The 22,629-nt window shown below is 31.9% G+C and overlaps 1 protein-coding gene across 1 annotated transcript; it reads left to right on the top strand.

The window, feature by feature from the left end:
- Positions 1 to 1,349: 1,349 nt before the first annotated feature.
- On the top strand, positions 1,350 to 6,667 carry LOC123720130. Its single transcript, XM_045676628.1, has 7 exons — positions 1,350 to 1,446; positions 3,275 to 3,392; positions 3,720 to 3,790; positions 4,078 to 4,153; positions 4,428 to 4,574; positions 5,086 to 5,245; positions 5,689 to 6,667. Exons 1-7 carry the CDS (start codon positions 1,351 to 1,353, stop codon positions 5,825 to 5,827), a joined length of 807 nt encoding a protein of 268 aa, XP_045532584.1. The 5' UTR covers position 1,350; the 3' UTR covers positions 5,828 to 6,667.
- Positions 6,668 to 22,629: the final 15,962 nt, after the last annotated feature.

Below are 22,629 nucleotides of genomic sequence, written 5' to 3'. Positions count from 1 at the left end.
CTTTATCACCACACTCCATTTTAATATCACAAAATATTGTACAATGTATTGGCGTCAAAATGAGAAAACCCATTGAACAATAATATAAAAATTATATATTCTAAATTCAAATGTAATTTTGTTAATTTTCAATTGTACCATATTTTTTGGATTGGATATTGTAACGTATTTATGGCCATACTAGGTATAGGTGGGACGAGAGGCACAATTTTGTTACGAACAAATTGTTGTACAGGTATTAATGATAATAGTGTAGGCATACTTCCTGATACACTTATACTTATTTTACTTGCATGCAAAAAATCTACTCCTTAAGAAAGACATTTCTGCATCTGTATCATTTATTTTGTTAAAGGCATATAGAGGATCAGTCTTCTGTAAATCCAAACACGTTGCCGACTTTTCCTTTGAGGAATATCGATCTCGCCAGGTTTGGTTCATCATAAGTGGTCAATTCTTGGTTTGGCTAAAGAAAAATCATTATAACAAACGTAGGAATTTTTCCGTGACATTGCTCTTAATCTATTTAAAAATGACGGTTGCCATTTCTGCCTTTAATAAATATGTAAATAATAAATAAGTATGATAAAACAAAGTTGTAATAAATGTTCGGATCGTCATCTGGGGTTTGCAACTGCAATGCTTAAAATGTGCACAGGCACATACAGAAAAGTTCAAACTATAAAGTATGCAAACGATATTGAAACTCGTTTAATATTTATAATGAAGCCCATTTATAAACCTAAGCTTCAAATAGTTAAACAGTTTAAGTAATTGATTGATTAGTCTTTTCTACTATCCGCTTGACTTAGACCACGTATTAAGGCTTACGAAAATTTGATAGTGAAACCAATTTTAAACTTTACTAGATTTCAAATAAAAGTTAAACTAACCTCAATATGTCTAAAAAATCCCAATCGAAGGTAAAACCAGCGCAATCTCGGCAAAGTATAATTCGTTTAGTCAGAGCAAGGTTCAACTGCGCCTTAGTTCTATTAATAAAAGTTTTAAGATTATTTTTTTGTACGAGCCGCGTATATTTTTGTTTTTTTATAAATAAATAACTCAAGAAGCAATGTAAGTAGCCGATGGGAATTTAAAATGTTATAGGTGAAACTTAAGATACAGTTTCAGAAGAGGGATACCACATACGTCTCATTTATTTAGAATTTATAAACTAAAGAAAAACGCATTGCTGGATTTATTATATAAAAATCGCCAGTATAGTATCTAATAACTAATACCTTTACTATAATTGTAAGACATGACTCAATATACAGTTAATAAATTATCGCGTAATTATCAGATAATTACTCTATCGATATGAATTCTATCAGTGAGATAGCGGACATGGCTGAAACACGCCGTGGTTACATATTTGGTGCATTCCTGTCAGGAGTTTTGTGTGTTCTATTAATTGTTGTGGCCATCGCCAGCGAAGGATGGGTATGTGACATATCTAATTCCTTGGAACAAATAATGCTTATACCGTTGCGAATGTTTTTCCTTTACCCACAACCGCCTGCCATCCAGGTGGTATGATCTGTCATTCGCCTTTTGGACTGTCCGCGATGTTTTTATAAATATAAACCATGAAATTTACTAACAAGATAACAATAAGTACAGTGACATTTAGAGTTATCATCACCTGTATACTAACTAGATTTAATATATAGTATAATTACGGTCTAAGAAGTTCTTAGACACTATTATAACTATGGACTCATTATTTCAGTTTTTTAAAGCCTTTAAATAGCATATGGTATGGTATAATAGGCAGCAATAAATAAAATGTTAAATATAAGCTGATTACAAATAATAATCGTTATTGAGCCATAAAAAATGCGCAACTTGCCAATATTTTAACAAACTCCGACTACTTTGATATAAAACAAACATTAAATTCAGCAGAAAATAAAAACACGACCATAAAATAGATTCGGTCACGTAGTCGCTTTAAATTTGTGTAGAAATAAACTGGGGTTTTAGGGACGTGATTCGATTGCCTACGCCTTTTTGTATTTAGCGTGAACGTTAATTGGAATAACAATATAATGGATTGAATTATCTAACTCTAGTCTGCGTGAATTTGCGTGTGAAAAGGCTTCTTTAATACAGATTATTGTAAATTCTACTTCCCACTCTGACTTTTGAAGGTCAAATATACAGTCGGTGAGAAGCAAGAAGCGGATTAAAAAGAAAACATAGCCATTGCCTTTTATATTATGAAAGACAGTTATATCTCATAGAAAATACCACTGTCAATTACAACGATAAGACGTAACGCTACATTATTTTAATAAAATTTTTAAATTTTAAAAAGTAATCTTTTTATTCATTTGTTATCTCTTATACCCTTATACATGTAATTCTTAAAGGATTTTTTGTCTACATTGTGTAGTTCGTACGTAGAGAATTCGTTTAATATGGAATTAATTTTCAGCCAACTGGACGCAGGTGGCAGGACACTTGCTATTCATAGGGTGCCCGTCCACTCCAATCACGTTTTACATGAAACTACATCCCAAAAGAAATATATTTTTGTTTGATATGTGTTTTATAAGCAGTGGAGCCTTAATGGTAACACGGGTTTCATAATATGAACCGGTTCAGTAAAGGACAAAATATTTGATAAAACTTAGTAACATTAAATTATCAGTTTGTTTAAACCACGTTAGTTAAGTACATACTTTGGACAGTCAAAATATATTGAAAGTACGTTATTATACATTTCTAGTATACCACAATCAAAACAAACCGTTTATTTCATTGTTCTAAATAAATTCAAGCATCCTTAAGGATCTAATTAATAAAAGTCGTCTTAATTTGCCATTTATCCTTTGTCCGTCTGTTGAGACGTATAAGGGAACAATAGTATTTAGGGATTAGGGAACTTCAATCTATGGTAACAATAGAAACTAAAGTTTTATAGATTGAAATCGATCTTTTTCAATGAAAGGGGCAGACTTCTTTCAATTATATTATTGCTAGCTGATTTCTGCAACGTTTGCTTTCTCTACACTTACTTTCCGTACAAGGTTTCTTTATAGTTGAGCAGAACCTTCCCGGTTACAATTTCTTAATTATTCAATATCATAATAATGCAGTAACGCTATAACCATATATAGGTCACAGTAAAAGGCTAATTTAAAGCTTATATTCCGATAAAAAATGATTTAATAGATCTTCCAATTTGATTTAAATTTGATTGATTTTAAGTAGTTATATTTCTAAAACAACTAATTTAATAATAATAAATTCCTATTTTTGCCAGGTGGTTTCAAGCGCAAGTACTACCGACCAGTACAAAGACAGTACATTACAATACGGTCTGTTCCAAGGGGAGTTGGTTCTGAATCTGCTAGTGACACCATCACACAACAAGCTCTATAGTTGGTACATTTCTTTGTGTTTACTTTCGTTTTCTTGTTGTTTGATATTTGGAAGAAACATAGCAATATTATATAGCGATATTAGCGAAGATATTATTAGCGAAGAAAATGGAAAATATTTTGAGTCTATCAATTGTCTTTCGACTTCATTTAATGTAGTTAACAGAGTAAATTATTTATCCATAAGCATGTGACAATTAACACTCATTAGAGTCTCTATCATTCATCAATTTAGTTAAACTAAACAAATATAATTTTAAGTGGTTATCAAAAGATCCGATATAGAAATTCCTATTTCCTCCGTATTTATAGAATATTGGTTTTCAGTGACATGTGTATCTGACGTGAACGCGTGCGCAGTTAGTTGCAAGACTGAGGCCCAAGCAAGAGAAGAAGAAGTTAGTATAGTTCATTTTTTGTGTTGTTATGGTACAAAGTTTAATTTTTACATCTTTTATTCCATACCACTTTTTAAATAGAATTTCTGTGCGTTCTGTGTACGGAAATCTCAGAGATATAAATATAAATTGAGCATTTAATGACATGGCATACATAAATTAATTTTATATTTTTTTCATTAAAAACTGAAACATATATTTTCTTTATTGTATCATTCAGACTATAATGTATTAAAGGTATCTAATTATAAGTTCATATTTTTTCATTTATTTGTTTTTTATGACAGGTGCGCGCTCTTTCCAAAGGCTACAGACCGAACCAGGCATGTGTGTCTGTAACCACTGTCGATACAAGCAATCCACGTACGTATAAAGATGTCCCTTACCTCATAAGGATATTCTTGTCTCTGTGTTGTGTGTCCGTGTGTTCTCGTTTTATGCCTTTTTATTCAGGGGCAATAAATGGTTTCGCTGAATATTGAAGCCATATGTTTCGACTTAAACGTATATTGAACGATTTACCGTTTGTAAAACCATTTAAAAAAGTCATTTCTAACAAATGAAATTTTATAAATACTGCAAATAAGGTAACAGTAATTGTAAAAATATATATCATTCTTTTAACCTTTAATTTCAGTTGAGACCCCACCAGTAATAGCGTACAGTTTGTACATAAGTCTGGTCACGTTGTTGATCGCGCATGTAGCCGTAGCCTCGTGTGCGGCGGGACTAGCTATTCTCAATGCGACCAAGAATCCTACTGAACCTATATTTGGGTTGCCAGGTACATTCGCATTTTATTAATAAATAACTGTCGTTGCGATTTGGTCTGCGTTAATTCGGACAAGTTATATATTCTTCGCCTTCCTTGATAAATAGACTATCCAAAACAATAAATGTAGAAAGAATGTTTTAATTTGAAGAAGTAGTTTCTGCGATTGGTTCGTTAACTGGAAATACTTTTGTTTTAATATTTTATTTTATGGTTATTTAATATATATAATACGATATAATACGAATAACACAAGGAATTAAAGGAAAATAAAGCTCCTTTATGTGTTGGAACAGCTTTTCTGGGAAATTAATCGAATACCTGATTACGACAACTTTGTTTAAAAAACGCAAAATTACTTTATCGACTTGAAAATACGGCAATCGGCAACTTTCTTAACTCCACAGCTTTACCTACGTAGCTATTTTCAAACTCAATTTTGTATTAGTTCTATTCACAAATGAAATATCCTCAATCCAATTTTATTAATTAACAATCCTTATCATCAATATTATCTTTGCAGGATGTTTATGGAGCAATGTGGCAGCGGCTATCGTCGGTGTGACTTTCCTACTGTTCTTTGGTGTCTACTGGGCTGTGTCTGGTTGGAATGACCACCTTGCCTTCTCTTATACAGCACTGGGCTTGTTGAGGCCCTCACCACACCTTGGGTTTTCATATTGGTATTTTTTTTTTTAATTCAGGAATAAATTTTACTGCTACAAATTACTAAATAACTTTAAGTATAGTCTCTGATTTGGATGTAAATCGTATAAAAAAATTGAATATATTCTTTGGTTTGGTTACTAGAAGGATTTATTTGACTGAAGTCGCTAAACCTGCAAGGGACGAACACATTGCAGCGGCTTTTTTTAAATTGTATTAATAAGTATTAATTCTTATTACTATGAATAATGCAACACATCTGAGATTAGCCCTTTTATTAAAGAAGCATTTTAGTGTCATAGCTTTGGCTTCCATGTCCTTTTATAGGCCCCAGACCGTAACAAATGTAGTTAATAACTGTATTCATTTCGTAGTTCAAATAACAACGCAACAATGCGACATGACACGAATCATATTGTTATTTGTTCGTGCTCTTCATTTATAATAAATTACTCTACAGGCTGTTACTCGGGTCATGTCTATGCTCTCTGGGAAATGTGGCCCTTCTCTGGACGCGCAGTTACTTACTTGAGCGAGATCCACCACCACCTACCATTAAGCTTGAAAATCATTCAGACGGAACTGTTTTCCTTTACTGATTTAAAATAAATCAATAACAATTTACAGGCACAACTATTTATTCATTTTAAAACGACATCAATTTTCCTGCATTCGTTTCAATCGTTTTACTACTTAACATTTGCCAAGTTAATATTATTATTATCCGTAGAGAATTTTGTATTTTGTTTCCAATATGTTAAAGTAAAGTAAGACTAAAGACCACTTTATTCTATTATAATAGTCCATATAATCCTGTTTTGTATTGTTTCACGAATATCGAAATTTAAATAAAGTCGTTAAATATTTAGGAATACTCAAAGGAGGCAATTTTATACTATTTATTACGATACAGATCATTAAAATCAAATAATAATTCGACAATTGAGTTTTAATTTTTAATTTAAATACGATTTATGATTAGAAATGACCTACAAGTATAAATATCAAATTTATTATATTGTACGGGCCTATCTTTACAGACATTGATAATTCAGAATTTAGGTCGCATATTTGCTGTGATTTGTTCATATATTTTAACAATGATTAAGTTGATTTCTAATAGATTGGGACGTTTTTGAGTATTTGTAAATTAATTAGGATATTTTAGTCATGAAAACTAATAATATAACTTCAAAATCACTATTAGCAGGAAATAGTATTATAAATAAAATAATGCAATTTAATAACCTTGTGAATTTTTTATTTCGTTTTATTAATAAATTAGCGCAATGATAGCACGACAATTAAGATATTATTGCATACTATATAAAGAGTTAAAATAAATTGTAAAGCATACGTGTGGTTTTCAACGTTAAGTTCCTCCTAAGGACAATGTATGTATTTGTTTTTAATAAAAAATGTAAATATATTTAAGTTTAAAAATCAATTTTATTGTTTTTCATTAAATTTTAATTTTTTTATTAATATAATTCAAATAAAATAGTGGTTTAAGTAAATAAAAACAGACAATACCTCGTAGTATAAGTACAAAAGTACCCGATTTAGCTCAAAGAGAAAAGAGCTCTCATTCACTGAGCTACTTACTGAAGTAATTGAAAATTTTCTCTAAAATGAACCGAATAAAAACACGAGAGCTAAGCTTTGTGCCCAACAGCGTGCTATTTATCTCTATCCCTAGTTACTTTTAATATAGAAAAGCACAAAATTAAAACCAATCTCGCCTTCCATCCAAGTAAAGTTGATGTACTCCTACTTTTTATTGTTTTTATTTTTATTGCCTGATTCTTTTTTCCCATAAGTGGTGGTGTTTATGAATTCTGCATTAAATTAAATAAGATAGGCAAGAAGTGCAAAAATACATGTTATACACAGTTATTAAGACAAAACTAAACTAAAAAGATGATACATTAAAAGTAAAAATATACATAAATCACGATAATTTAAGATAAGTCTCACGTCATTTTAGGTGTGTATTTTATATTGTTCCGGAGATGACTTCCTAACACTACCTTTGCTAATGAATAATCTATCTATCAGACTGAATCTCAAATTCTGAGTGCAGTACTTGAGTCTCGGACCAGCTTCGGGAAAAACAAAACTGTGAAACGTATTCACCTGCCTAATTAATCTGATTTTACGTTTAAAAAACGTGAAAAGGTCCAATATCAGAGATGTTCTGAACTTTGTAAGGGTTGCTTTTGAAAGCACTTAAGAAAATTTTGGTAATGACATGGTATCATAACGAGTCAACTTTCTTTGTTGAAGTAGGCATATTGACCCTTGAGTCCCCTTTTAGCTTAGGGTTATAAACTTGGGTGGTTTTCTCATTTGTTGCTTTGTTATAAATGTATATTTAAGTTGAGATAGGATGACAGAAAGAAAAGTTTAAAAGAAAGCTGATATTTACCGGTTAATTCTTCAACACAATTTCATGCTCAACAAAAGCTTTATATCCTTTTAAAGCAAGAAATTACAGACCTCTTCGAAAATAAAAATATTAATCGCTCACTTTTATCTATATAGACAAGACTATACTCCCATGTAAACTGTTAACTGAAATTGTTTCATTAGGATACAGTTGAGACAAACACATTTCTGCATCTGACATCGTAATTGTAATCTTAATTTTTATTGATCAGCCTTCTGTTATATATAAATAATTAGTCAAAATCGAATAACATACCTCCGAGTTGTACACCATGTTCGTTAAACATTCCATGAAAGTTGTCAACTGCAGCCTTAGTGGAAATCTTTATTATCATGAACACTTCCCGATAAAGGCAATATAATTCCTCTCACGTCACTGACTTTGCGCAAAAAACAAAAAGTATTTCTAGGTCACAATAATAAAACTATTCCAGAGAACTCGAACATCGTTAATTATTCCGCAGGTGTTCCATCGCTCTCTCACGAAGAATATTAATTTAAAAGGTTTTTCAAATCAATACGAATGTAATGTGTGTTTATTTAAAAGATCGTCCTTTGTTTTCACATTGGGTCGAACGGTTAATGCCTTGTATGGACTGGATAATATATAGCTTAATATAACAAAAAACAATAACTAACATTAAAATATAAAAACTAAAATATACTATTAAAAGGAGTCCTTTAGGCAAGGTTTAAAAGATACTAGTAGCGTTCCCCCGTTGAATAGCTAGACTTCTTTGTCCGAGGTATTTGATATTTCTTTAAAAAGTCTTATACCGCTAGGACCCCTCGGGCCCAGGGTCGCGACATCGAATTGGACAAAATCATATTCGGAGCCTAGTCTCCTGTATATGCTTTAGCTTTATCAACTGCATCACAAACCGCACCAGCGCTGTTGTTGGTTCCACGTAGATGAAAAGGGGCCAGTGTCTCTGAGCAGGTTGCATACCATACGAGCACCCGGCGTCCATATATCTTTGACTGTTGTATAACTATTAAAGTCCTACGGTTTTATATTTTTATGAGGTTCTTCAGTCAGAAGATTCAAAGAGAATATAATACCTATGCCATTTCGATATTTTAATCAATCTCACATTAGCTAGTTATCTGGGGACACGGCACTGTGCCCGCCACCCGTTTTATCTTCAATCCTTGTTCAAAAACGTCTCTTAAACTTATTAGATCTGTTAAAATTATTAACGGAAAATATCTCTATACTTTACCTTCCTTTTATAGAAGCTGTACTGTTAGTTTGTATGGCTGGCCAGATATTTCGTATTGATCCACAGTTATTTATAAGTTCGAAAATTTTTCATAAATTCTAACTTTAATACAGTATTAGATTATTTTCACTTCTTATACAACACAACTACATACGATACAACTTTACCATTTTCAAATTATTGGGTAAAATATTGAACTATTAAATAATAAATCCGGAAATTGAAAACTCGTTAACAGTGTGAAACATAAACCATATTTTCACAAAGACAGTAACTAGACAGTGTTTTGATACGTCTTTTCTTAAGCCCCGTCTCGTAATGAACAGAATAATGAGGAAGTTTCTGCAAGAGCTTTACGGATTGTATAACACTTCAAAGAATTTAATAATGCAACTGTGTCGTGTCTAGGCGGGTAAGTTTTAGTTGTATGGAGATTAATATACAGAGAACATTTACATATTATTATTTTATTACTATCACTTATATAGATTATGACTTAATTCTTCATCGTAAAAACCGTAACGTATTCCTATACCCATTGTATAGGAATTATGAAGTGTACTATGGAGAGTGTCCTGTAGTAATGTTTGGGCTGATCGTTTCATTACCATACGAGCCGAAATAATTCCACGTTTCATCCGCACCACTGGAAGTTTTCCACAGATCGATTCTCTAGACATTTCCTTTAGCGATCTAGCGAGCTGTGAAATTGACTTCCAGTGGAGTCTTCATTGGTCGACCTCCGGAGTTTTCCTGGGAGCTATGACCTCCAAAAACGCACCCACTCGCACACATGGTTTCCATGGGCTATGGAAGCTGTCATCAATCGCCGCTCCGTAGGTTCGTTGGCCCTCTATCACCTAAAAATAAATATATTTTATTTTTGATGTCATAATATATATCTAAGCTAACTTCCAAACATCACATATTGACCTGTCAACCCGTAGTTGTTAGTAGCGCTAGTAATCAATGTGCTTTGTATCTACACACGATGAAGTGTCGGACTGATTACATATTCATGGAACTTGACGTGTTTGACAGCGGAGTACAAGATGTAAACTTACGATATTAAAGGTCGAATGATCACGGCGCTTAAGACCGACTAATTTAGCCAAAACACACTACATATCAGTGTGTGCCCAGACACAAGTCCAAACTTTCATACCCTGATCCGAATATCAAGTTTCATACCCTGTCCGACACGATCCGAATATCAAGAACAGAATGAATTGAAAATAAAAATTTGAACGTTTGGTTAGGATATTTTGTGTCGTCATTCCTTACTTTTCAATTATGAGAATATTAATGTATTGTGTGTGTGTAAATACTACCACTGTTGTTGTTTTCCTATATGCGACCCCGTAATCCACCAGGGGCAAGGAGAGAAATTGTTTTTATTTTTGTTTCTAAGTAGTATCAGTCTTTGTAGTCCACCCCAAATAAGTCTTTCGGCGATAACACCGGACCTATGCTTTCGTATGCCGTCGTATCCAAATCTTCAGGTCGGCCAGTCAGTCAGTAAGGGGGGTAGACTGGTCGAGATTGCATCCTAGGATGGAGTAATTTTCACAGTATTTATGTTTCTTTGTAGTAGTATGAATTTTTTTTTTGTTACTTAAGCCAAAAGTGTTAAAGTAAAGTAAAATAAATGATGTAATTTTTAAAGTTAAAGAGTAAAAAACGAATAGGCATAAACATTTTAAAAGCTTATAACTTGGACTTTTATAAAATGTGTCTAAAATATGTAAGAGTCGGTTCGGTGTAATTTCGCTGGCCATCAATCATTGCTGGTAGACAGCGGCCGTTAATTTATACCAGAGTCAGCCCTGTGACGTCACCACTCGTTGCAAAGATGGGAACCTAAATAACATGTAACAAAATTTTGGCTTATTTAAATATAATAATTGGCACACGTAGACTACTTGTCTACGACGCAAGGCCATAGCTGTTTCACAATAATATTTTTATTTTTCATTTGAATATATTTGAACATTTACCCTCCTTGGATAACTCTTCGAGTCTGCTTAGACAACATTAACGTCCTTCATTAGTTCGTAAAAATATTTATTTTATATGAAATTTACTTCGTTTTGCACGTTAAAACTGTAGCATGCATGACGCAATATACATTATCAATTCTGATAAATTCGTATGGAGGTATAATATTATTTACAAATAAATTAATAAAATTAGGTAGTTTTAGGAGAAGAAAAATGCTGGCATTTGATAAACCCTTATTGACTGCGTAAATCAGGGGATCGGCAAGTACGGTTGGAATTACTCCCAATAAATCACAGCCTACGCTCACCTGAGGATCGTTGTACCGGCATACGTAGTTAAACACAGTACAAGTTTATGTCTATGGCTTCTACGAATAGTCGATGAAAAGCTTTTCATTTTCGAAATAGTTCAAAAGTGTGGTACCTTTCAATATCTACCTATATTGTGTCCATTTCAAAACAAAATTCTAAGCCCAATCTAATTGCAAAAATATCATGCGTTTGTAAGGATATATTTTATTTTGGGTTCTTGTACTAAAATTATGTTCTATTTTAAAGTTTAACTCATGATACTAGGTATAATTAGTAGGTGGAGTTACAAAATGGAGCAAGCTACAAATTATTGACTTTTACGCAATAAATGCTTAATGCTATTAGCATTAATTAAACAATTTATAAAAGTAGATTCCGATCAAAGAAAATATGGTAATGTTTAGGTGATCGTCTCTGAGATTTATAGGCAGTTTGCTTTTGCCATTCCGTCTGGAAACCACTAGCCAGACAGTCGCCAAACAAAAGTGAGTACATTAAAAAAATCGGATACAATACCTTAGTATCATGAATGTTTTATATTTTTATAACAAAGGTCTATTTTAAATAATAATAATATACTGTAAAATTTATTGGATTTTTTAAAAATTATTATTCATATGTTAACGCGATATTGTTACGCACTCACACTATTGATTCGTCTAATTTGGTGTACTCGTTGTAAACAGACGAATTCAAAACATGTCGTGTACTAAATTTGTGTGCTTCATCATAATTAGCGCAATTATTCCCAAAAATACCACATTAAACATCAACTCACACGTCCACGTCCATTACAGGTGACAAATAGCGATTTATTACGTAAGCTCTCGATGCTGAAATCCAAGATAATTAACGTTGAACTTCGATTAAAGTTCGCGAAGCTTTTAATGGCTCTAATTGAGAATCGATTTAAACATGTTGAATTCAGCTCGATTTAAGTTTCGGGAGTTACGAAAGCTTGAGCCATGCAGATTACAATACTGGTACTACATATGGCTGGTTCCTTATAAAGCATGTTATTAAATTGGTTATAATAGAACGCAACGAAGAAGACGAAGACAGTGTATTTAAAGTTATTTTTGAACCAAATTTTTACAGAAAAACATTTGTAAATAACAAATTTTTATTTTATTTTCTAATAGATTTGATTAATGTTTTACCAATGGCGCTACAACCTTGAAGGTCTGCCTCTCCGATTTCTGTATCTGTTCCGGGATCATTTCTAATAGGCAAGTAGCTGATCAACGTTCTGTCCCTGACACACCGTCGATAGTACGAGCAATTGTTAAATGCGCACAAAAACAGAAAGTTCAGTGTTGCAAACCCGAGGGTCGAACTTACAATGAATGAGCTCCTATGCCAACACTTAATTTGATTAATGATATCCGAGATAAACTTAAGACCTTCCTGTTTGTGTTTTTAAGATTATAAGAGAGTACGTTACAAAAGTACCACACGCACTGGGGTCATAAGAGGCAGCCGTTAAAATAATGTGGTTTTTATTCAGACGCTTTATGACAGGCCTCGCGTTCATAACGCTCGCGAATAAATGAAATGAACACTTTCATTTACATTTATTTACCGTTATCTTTGACACTTATATAAATAAATTCGATAGCCTCTCCACCTAACTGCGAACAGTAATTTTATTATGAAAATAGTATGTGCTTTCGTAAGTGCATCTTAAAATTAATTTAAATCGTATAAACAAGCATTTTTTTTCGATTTTCGTTCGTTTTGTATCTTGCTTTTATTACACAGTTTAATAACAAAACAAGCTAAGAATGCAGCGATCACTTTTTTATCTGAAATAGCGTCGTAAATCGTGATTATATTTATTCCCGATACTCAGGCCTTAAAAAATATATTATTCTTAATTGCATAGGGTGCAAACGGGATGCCGGCCTTTGAGGGAGGAGTATGCTCATTTTTTATTCCTTGTTTTGCCTCAGCAGTTAAGCGGTATTTCTGTTTATTTTTTGTTCAATAATGATCTCCCGATTATACGCCATGTCCCAATAGCCTTCATTGTTTGCGTGACCAAAGTATCTATGCACATATTATTGTATTACTAAATATTACGATACCTAATAGAGGTATTTATCAATCTGAACTTTATAGTCTTCACAATAAATCGCCAATATATGGAAAGAATATATTATATCGATAGATAATTTAATACTGTTTTCCCAACACAAAAGGATTCCTTAATGGCTCATTAAATCACCATTTCTCACTCCGACAGATTCCACGCCTTACAAAAGAAGTGAAGATTAACATGGTTTTATAACGAAAGATTAACTTCATTTCAAGCTACGCTTCCTTTAATTATTTTATGTTATGTGTTGTATTAATGACTCCGAAGCTTTTGATCGTCTTTGTTTTAAGATTAAGATTCTCTAAATGTCCCAGTAAGGCTCCCTAAGTGAAAGTTAGAATACATTTATAAATTGAGTTAAGCTAATTAAAGTATACAATGGCTTATAACGATGGCATGTAATTAATCAGAAGCTATTTGAAAGATGTATTTGTTTTTTCCCACAGCAACAGTTTTTTATATTCGGATTGTATTGTTTAAATTGGTATTATAATGCTTACAGCTAAAAACAGTACAATACCACACAAACATTAAACTAATTTAATTATTAAGTACCGGTGACCGAAAGCTGGCCCTTTCCTCGCTTAACAAATAAGTATCGCAATATAGAGTAAAATGCTGCCAGTACACTGCCAAACTTTAAAATTTTTTTTCGTTATTAAGTTATTAAGAATATTTTATTAACTAAACATAATTTATAGCCAGACTACACTACACTACTTATAAAATAAATGGGAAACATAACATTATGGTTTTTATTTAGATGATTATTATATTCTAACATTAAGATAATACAACAAAATAAAAGATTTTTTCATAAATATTGGAGCAATGTCATAGAGAATATTTCATAGAATACTCTTACGCTGTAACGATGCATGAATTTGTAAGGAGATTTATAGTTTGTAAGTTAAGTGCAATCATCACGGTCTGTTGAGCTGATGCTCCGTCAGACTATTACTAATGAAACTTGAAATAGCCTATTGGTTTATATTAAAGCAAAATAATCGTAAAATATACAGAATTTATTGTTTAAACAAGACGTTTTTTTTTCTTATGATAGGGGGACAAATGAGCCTGCGGCACGCCGAAATAGTCAGAGCAGATATCGCCTATAGACACCCATTTTTAGTGGGTGCGCTGCCGGCCTTTGAGGGAGGAGTACACTTCGCTAGTTCGCAAAAGAAAATGCCTTGTGAAACGGAGAATGAAAGACTTCCAGCCATCAAGGTGATGTTGATGAAATTTTGAGTTCATTTTATGTTCATAATTATATATTGCTTAACCTGTAACATTTGTATAACGTAAAAAAACGTAGGTAAAATTAGGAAAAGTTAGTATGAGTCTATTTATGCATAGTTAAAAGTTATAGTTAGCACAAATACACAAACGCAGAAAAAAAAATCAACTTTTGTAAACTTGTAGTTTTTTAAATAGGATAAAAATGGTGATCGTCGATACTGGTTCTATTAGACAATTCAGTCCGTTATACATCTCTATTAATAACGCTGCATGTTTTTCGCTTAAAATCCTGACTGCCCGCTATATTATAAATTAAACAATAGAATGATCTGAGTGAACATCAAACATTAAAATCTACTATTCTCATCAACGCCTTGAGATGCTCTTTGTGAGATCCATGAATTATAGAATGCAATCAGAAATCACTGTAATAGTATCTCAGTTTTGAAAACGATTCACAGGCTGCTATATACACCTACTAACCTCACATTAAACCATTTTTGTTTTATCGAAAAAAAACCCTCTAGGACAATTAATTAATAATAATAATTGTCTTCTACGTTTAAACACGTTACATTTCATTATTTCTCTAAGTATCTATGTGCCCTTTTTTGGCAAAGGTCTCCTCCAAATTCCTATCTGCCCAGTGCCACTCTCTGTCATTTACCTCCAGTTGTTTCTTCTCTTCTAAGTTGTCCCATTCTGTTTTTTTTGCGTTTAATTAATTAATAATCTAAAGCTAAGTTATAACATAGATTAGACATTTGATATCATCTATCTCATACATTTATATATGATCTTAGAAGTAATATTAATTCGATTGTACGCACTACTACGAAATAATGCAAGCTTATCGTAAGACCCTCAAGGAAAAGGCATTACGTAGTTAAGTTCATTAAGTTCATATTGTATCATTATTTTTGCATTCCATTATCAAACTGGTGTCATGTTTTTGTAGGGCGCAATAAAAAAGTCATTGCAAAAGTTAGTGAAAAGTACGAAGTCATGTTCTCGTTGAAACAAATACGCGCCAACATTTCACATAAACACGGACTGGGGTTGAGAAAACTGTTCTTTTCTAATTTACGAATATTTCGCCATAAATTTATTTTCAACAAAATATTGCTTGAGTTCTGAATATTTAGGCTTAAGAATATTTTTGTAAGAAATTCAAGCGAAATTTTTGAATAATGTGAAAAAAATGTTAATAATAATCCCATCAGACATTTTTTTCTATAAAACAGCGCAGACAAAACATGCTGATAATAAAGGGGTACAATTTCTAACGTGCCCTTAGATATTTACGATTTTCTACATCTCAATTTCGAGATAAACAAGATATAGTGTAGTTTCCTAATTAAATCTCAAACTCCGAAAACACCCAGACTCAAGTATTATTTAAAATGAATATAACGATAAGGCGGCCAGTTACCCTCCTTTTGATTTAATTATGTTCAATTTTGTTCATATTGTAGTGTAACGAAGTGTAAATAAATAAATATATCATATCAGATACAGAAATCTGAGGCCCAGACCTAAAAAGGTTGTAGCGCCATTGATTTATTTTATATCATATCATTACTTTCCAAGAATATCCTAAAAGATATCTGCTGTACGTTTTAAGTTTCAATACAAATATTCGGTCAAGACTATTTTGACGTTAACATAAATATATAGCCTCTTTAACAATAACCCTCAAATTCTATTTGAAAATTCACATTTATGTATAGTCGTTATCCACATAACGATGGAAAGCATGGCTAATGGCCAAAACTTGTATGATAATATGAATTTAGCTCACGTCTCGAAGCGGTTACCCTTGATGCCCGTGCCGGATATCCGGGGAAAGCCGGATATCGAGAGGACGCCTTAAGTAATGTATTGTTATGTCTACAATAGGCTTTATTCTTATCTTCACCTTTATCATATTACTTTAGAAGCAACCTGGCTTCGATGTCACCTGTGCATGTACAAACATATAGTGGCTATATGAGAGTCAATCTTTGAACAGTAGGTATTTAGTTGTTATGAAAAAATGTAGGCAATTTTTGACTATTAAAATATATTGAATATTAGTATTTAATTATTTTTATGTGCAGCTTTTACAGTTTTCAAATCTTTTATATAATCATTATGGTAGAGTTACCGACAATTTATATCATAGAAATATATCCAAACTTCTTAATATGTGCGAAGAAACAAACTAAGCAACAGATTGTAAAGAAAGGAACTCACATTATTGCCGCTCGTCGGTCTTTGAGTCGCACGTGTGTGCCCCAGGAAGTACACATGAGTGCATTTAACAACAAAGCAACATCTATATTACGACGGCTACGTGTCAAATATATTACATTAAGGGCACTAGACACGAACGATTGTGATTATATAAAGCAATTATTATTTATTCATGAATATAATAGATAATACATTGATTGTCTTATGTCCGTTTGAAATTAACCAAGTATTATTCACAAAGATATAAGTATCGTTTTAACCTGTCGAAGTCCAGTGTTGGATACAGGCCTGTCCTCTAAAGTATGACTGGGTCTTCTGCTCTGAATCCAATGATTTCCCTCACCAGATTAGATGGAAAGATGACTCTCATCAGGTAAACTTTCCATCTAGTTTTCTATTATAAAGAATATACGAGAAATTGTTTTTGCTTACCAATTCCCATTTTGCAGTTAATACTTTGTTTAATTCATAATAGTGCTGCTTTTATAGATGAAAATAAAGTAGAAAGCAACGGAAGAGATACTAAATATATATCTACAGCGAAATGTTAGTACATAACAGACCTTAGTTTTGAGAATTTAAGCACGTTTGTTTCGTAATGAGCTTATTATTTACAAGTAGGCAACTGCTTTGAAACGGATTTAACTAATTAAAAATATAAAATGAAACTATGTCGCCACTAATGTTATAAACCTTAAATCATATTTTCAATATATTTCATGGTTACAAATGTCAGGTAATTATTTTTATTCAGGGTTATTTCAGATTTCATTTTTTAATTTATGTAACATTGTGTGCCTCCTATGATAGTATGCGTTTGTTTATTATATCGCATTTTTATAAACAAAACAGATACATCTCTAAATGTATAAAACAAAAAAAAACATAGAATTAACACATTGGAATGTTATTTAAGTAGTAATACAAAATATTTAAGTAGACAATACAATACAAAGATACAAGGTTTCGGACTTTAATAGTTGTTTTAACCTATTCTGAAATGAAGCATTATCTTTTATCTATTAAGTGTGTGGTAGTCTCATTTAATTTTAAATAATATAAATTTATAACTATTTTAATATGAAAATTAATTCACTCTTTAAAAAAAATTAAACTAGAAATAACGATATGGATTCTTGTGAAAATAAATTAGGGGCACGTTATCCCCAAACAGATTTAGTGAAATCCCCACCTTACCTTCAGGAAAACTATCAAAATATTTACATCGATTCAGTAGATTCCATTTTTCGATACAAAACCATGTTTTCATATTATTTATCTATATAACATTCTTTAACTTACTCTATCAATTATTAAAATACAAAAATATATTTTTCCTTAATAGCCTTTATCTAAATTTACAGTTTTGGTTTTAACAGTAACGGTCGCGTTAGAAATTAATCCTTTTTTTAATAGGCAAAACCCAAAACAAGTGCCATAAGCAATATTGAAACCCGACAAACAGTTAATGCCTCACAAATAATCTCTAATATTATTATAAAGAGAAAGGTTTTGAATATTTCTAACGAAAAACCTCGATAACTATGGAAACAATTTCAAGCAATTGTTTCGTCATTAGAACGGTTGCTGCCCGACTGAGATTTTTTTTAAAGAGTGCAGGCCTAATACACGAAACGATTGAGCTCAGAATTCACAAAATCCTAAAAATAGTAATTTTCTTCAAGTTCGCGTAGTGTGTTATATATTTACGCGCTGATGTAAAAATAGTTGTGAAAAATTATAAAAAGACAGTGCAAAATGATTCAAAAATAGGTTTTCCGATTTTATTTGAAAACTTAACATTAAAATATATATTTTATATATATTCCTAAACAATTTCTTTGGCGTCGGGACGTGACTACCCCTTCGCGCATTGGTGAACTAACCGGTGACAAAGGTTAATGGGTACTTGTAGCTTAGCTTCTCATTCACATATCTGTCTGATTGCGTGCCTGATAAGCTGATGTAGGGGTTCCTGTTTTTAATAATAATAAAAAATCCCTGACTAACTTGTATTTTTTTCCAAAAAAAAATCTCTTTTTCTTCTCTCAGGATTTTGGTCGCTGCCACGTTAGAACTTCAGTCACACATCAGTTTGTGAGGTTGTAATCTCTGGACTCTCTTTACTAAACTCATTTGAAAATTCCACGTTATTTATCTAGGCAGAAAAGCTAATTTTTTTTCTTTGTAGTCGGATTTTCAAAGTTTGAGAAACATAGCGGAAAGAAAACATCACTTATTAATGATTATATATTATATGATTGAGTTGTAAAGAAAATAAAGTTCTATAGTTCTTGATACAAATCTGGTTGTCCGCCATTCAATTAAAATTTTATTTCTCTAAAATTATTATTTTTATTGCGGCGGATTCATGAGGAAGGTACGTAGTTTTTCAAGGTTTACGGATCAGGGTTCCCCGTTTTACCTATATAAAACTAACACTTTAGGTAATGTAAATAAATATATGTATGAAACTCGGTCAGTATAACAGTTTTAAAGCTGCACAACTGATCGTGTGTGATTTTCGTAAAAAATAAACTTTGATACACAGAATAGATAACATCAACGGCCATCTTGGAGGTCATTCTTGTTAATTAACAGGGTAAAAATTATCAGATTTATTTAAGTAGTTTGAGTAAAGTACTGTTGGTCCTTTTATTTATCGTGAGGGATCTTATACGTACGTCGTTAATTAGAGTTAACTGCTATCGACTAATTAGTGGAAAACGAAAATTGTTTGTTCAATCCTTACATATTATTTTATATTTTAGAAGGGGAATTATTGGTTTTGGTGTTCGTTAAGAAAACAAATTCAAATCGATTTCTATATGTTAAGTTAATCCTTTCTTTGGATTAGTTTATATTTAAATTCGGATTAACGCAGAACAGCTACAATTTTTCCTAAGTATGGGTCTCAGATTTTTGAATCTATTCCGTGATCATTTGTTTTTTTCTATAAGGCGAGTTGTTTGTTAGGTAGGAGTAAGTGATAAGACTGCCAAAAACTCGATGGTGTAAATGACTTTTTGGATCAAAGAGATGCCGATTTCCTCGCGATGTTTTCCAATACCGTACGTGCAAGTGTAAAATACGCACAGAAACTTACGACCTCAGGGATAAGCGCGACTAGACCTATACCTAATTAAATTATATTACCGTAACTAGCTTCTATCTTATTGTTACTGACGACCTCAAAGAATATTTAATGCTACAAAAATGCACGTTCTTCATCCCCCAGTTGAGTCTATTTTGCATAAAACAAAAACTAAATTGAATATTTTAACGTCATAAAGGGGATGTGAAAAAACTTATTAAATTAAGAAATTTAATTAAAATTCAAAGTTAAATAGATACCGCTTCATTATGCTCTGTAAAAGATAATGAAGGGTTAATAGTATTTGCCGTGTGACATGAAACAGATCGCCAGATAAGCGATAAATCCCTTTAACCATTTTTACTTTTTATTATGAATTTTTGTTGTAGAATATCGCGTCATTTTTTCTTTACTTTTGTTATAAAGTATATAAACCTGTTTCTCGGTGAAGCATATTTATGCATTCGTAGATCGTATTTATCGACACTATACATAATATAACATTTTATGAATATATCAATATAAAACCCAACCAAAAAAATATACAAAAAAACGTATCACGGCGCAATTTTTTTTAAATTGCCTTCCAGTTCAAAATAAAATAATCATATGTAGTATTGTCTTTTGTTAAAATATCTTTTACACATTAAGAAAAACACTTTTTGAACGGATTAAAGCTATGTATTAAAACTATTATTAAAACTTATAGTTATTTACATAATTCTAAATTTTAAATAACTATAAGTTTTAATAATAATACATAGCTTGAATCCGTTCAAAAAGTGTTTTTCTTAATAATTATACGTATTTATATATATTGCTCAAGTTAATAAAGTTTATTGGTCAAGTTGATAAAGTTTATTGCTCAAGTTAATAAAGAACCAGAACTTGTATGAACAAAGTCACTTCTAAGTCTGCCAATCGCAACCGCCTGTCTACGATTTGTTATATATAAACAAAACCACCGATGAAGGTCACCACGTATCCCTAGCAGTTGGAGCTTATGTAATAGGATGGTGTGATCCACTCAAAAGCTTTCTCAAAGTCTGTGTAAATCACATCAACCTGTGCACCTCCAACCAACACGGTTAAGTTCGTTATCGTATAACGTTTATTGATAAAACCATGCTGTTCATCAGGAAGTAAATTACTTATAGCTTTATAACTTATATTTTCAAAGAGTTTACTGAAAGTGTTAAGTATCGATATTGGGCGATAATTTTCAAAACGGCGTTGATATGATATTTTCTTCAGTATATATTCTAATATCAACTTTCTTATTTCTTATTCTAATATCTTTATTGGTAAAAATCATCTACGCCTACATGGTAAACTTCTGTACTGCTCGTATTTGGGAAGCAAGATAGATACACAGGATTATAAAATCGACGCGATGCCTTCAAGATTTTACAAGACAAAAAGCGTACGTCCTGTACGCTAGTTGACAAGCGAGTCTTAATAGAGCATGGTCCCCGTTTCAGATTAATTACATAGATTTGGATTAAAGAGCCAGGGTTAGAATACATAAACTTAACATCAGCCATCACCCAAATAAGAGAAATTTCGCAATTTATGTTTTTGAAGCTATACTTTCTTTGGCACGTTAGGGAAAAATGATGAGAGTAATTTTTTACGTGAGCGCGCACACCGTCTCAAAAAACCGACACCCAGAATTTAGCTATAGTCAACAGTTTAGTTTTTTGTAATATTTAAACAAAGTTTATTTGACTAGTTAGTCAGTAGCGTTATAGTAAAACTTGTATGTATTAAATACCTTTTTTCTATTGTCGTTTTTTCGTACACACGGGTTTTTTATAGTTTGTCATTCAATGATAACACTACAATATTTTATAACAAAATATTAATTATATATCATAACTAAGTACAAAAAGCTTCAAGTATTGCAATCTTAAGATTAGGCCTTAGATATTTTTTAAATTATCCAAAATTTTGTCTTACTTTTAAAATATTTGAATTGCAAATTAGTGCTTATCTTGAGAAAGGCTGTCCAAAGTTGTATGAGGTTATATTTCACTCTCATCCCTCTTCTGCCGCCATAGATCATCTCTGCTCATAGACAATTTCTTTTTTTACTAACGTCATAAATTTTGATAAAGTTGTGAGACTTGTCATATATTTTTTAAAAATTACACAGGTCAAATAGGTACGACAATATTTTTATTAAATTTGGCCAAATTTAATTATTAGACGTTAATACTTAGTCTGGCCATAAATACTGTTACAACTGAAAATTAACCAAATATTACATTTGAATTTAGAATCTGTCATTTTTACATGATTGTTCATTGGGTTTTCTCATTTTGGCGCCAATACATTTTATAATATTTTGTGATATTAAAACGGAGTGTGGTGATAAAGAGAACCGAATCGTGGTGATTGCATTACACAAAGTAGGCATGAAGACAAATGCAATTTTTAAAACTCTCCATAAACTTGGTATTAGTAATGCTTGTGTAGCGAGCTATTAATAGGTTCCAGAAAAAATTTCTTTACGGATGAGGTTCTTTTTACAAATGAGCAACATTTTAACGAACAATGTGACCGTATTTATGCTTAAAGCTCTAAGGAAGCTTTCCAATTAGTAGACTGCCACCAGGGCGCTATCCGACTTCAGTGATGGTTTGGTGGGGTATCAGCTATGAAAGAGTGACTGAGCCAGACTTTTATGAAAGGTATCTAAACATCGGCACAAGTGTATCAAGATACCTGGTATCAAGAATGGTTCTTG

The sequence above is a fragment of the Pieris brassicae genome, chromosome 2 (genome assembly GCF_905147105.1).
Source record: "Pieris brassicae chromosome 2, ilPieBrab1.1, whole genome shotgun sequence".
In the NCBI taxonomy this organism is placed as follows: domain Eukaryota; kingdom Metazoa; phylum Arthropoda; class Insecta; order Lepidoptera; family Pieridae; genus Pieris; species Pieris brassicae.
This window is presented reverse-complemented; position numbering and strand designations above follow the sequence as displayed.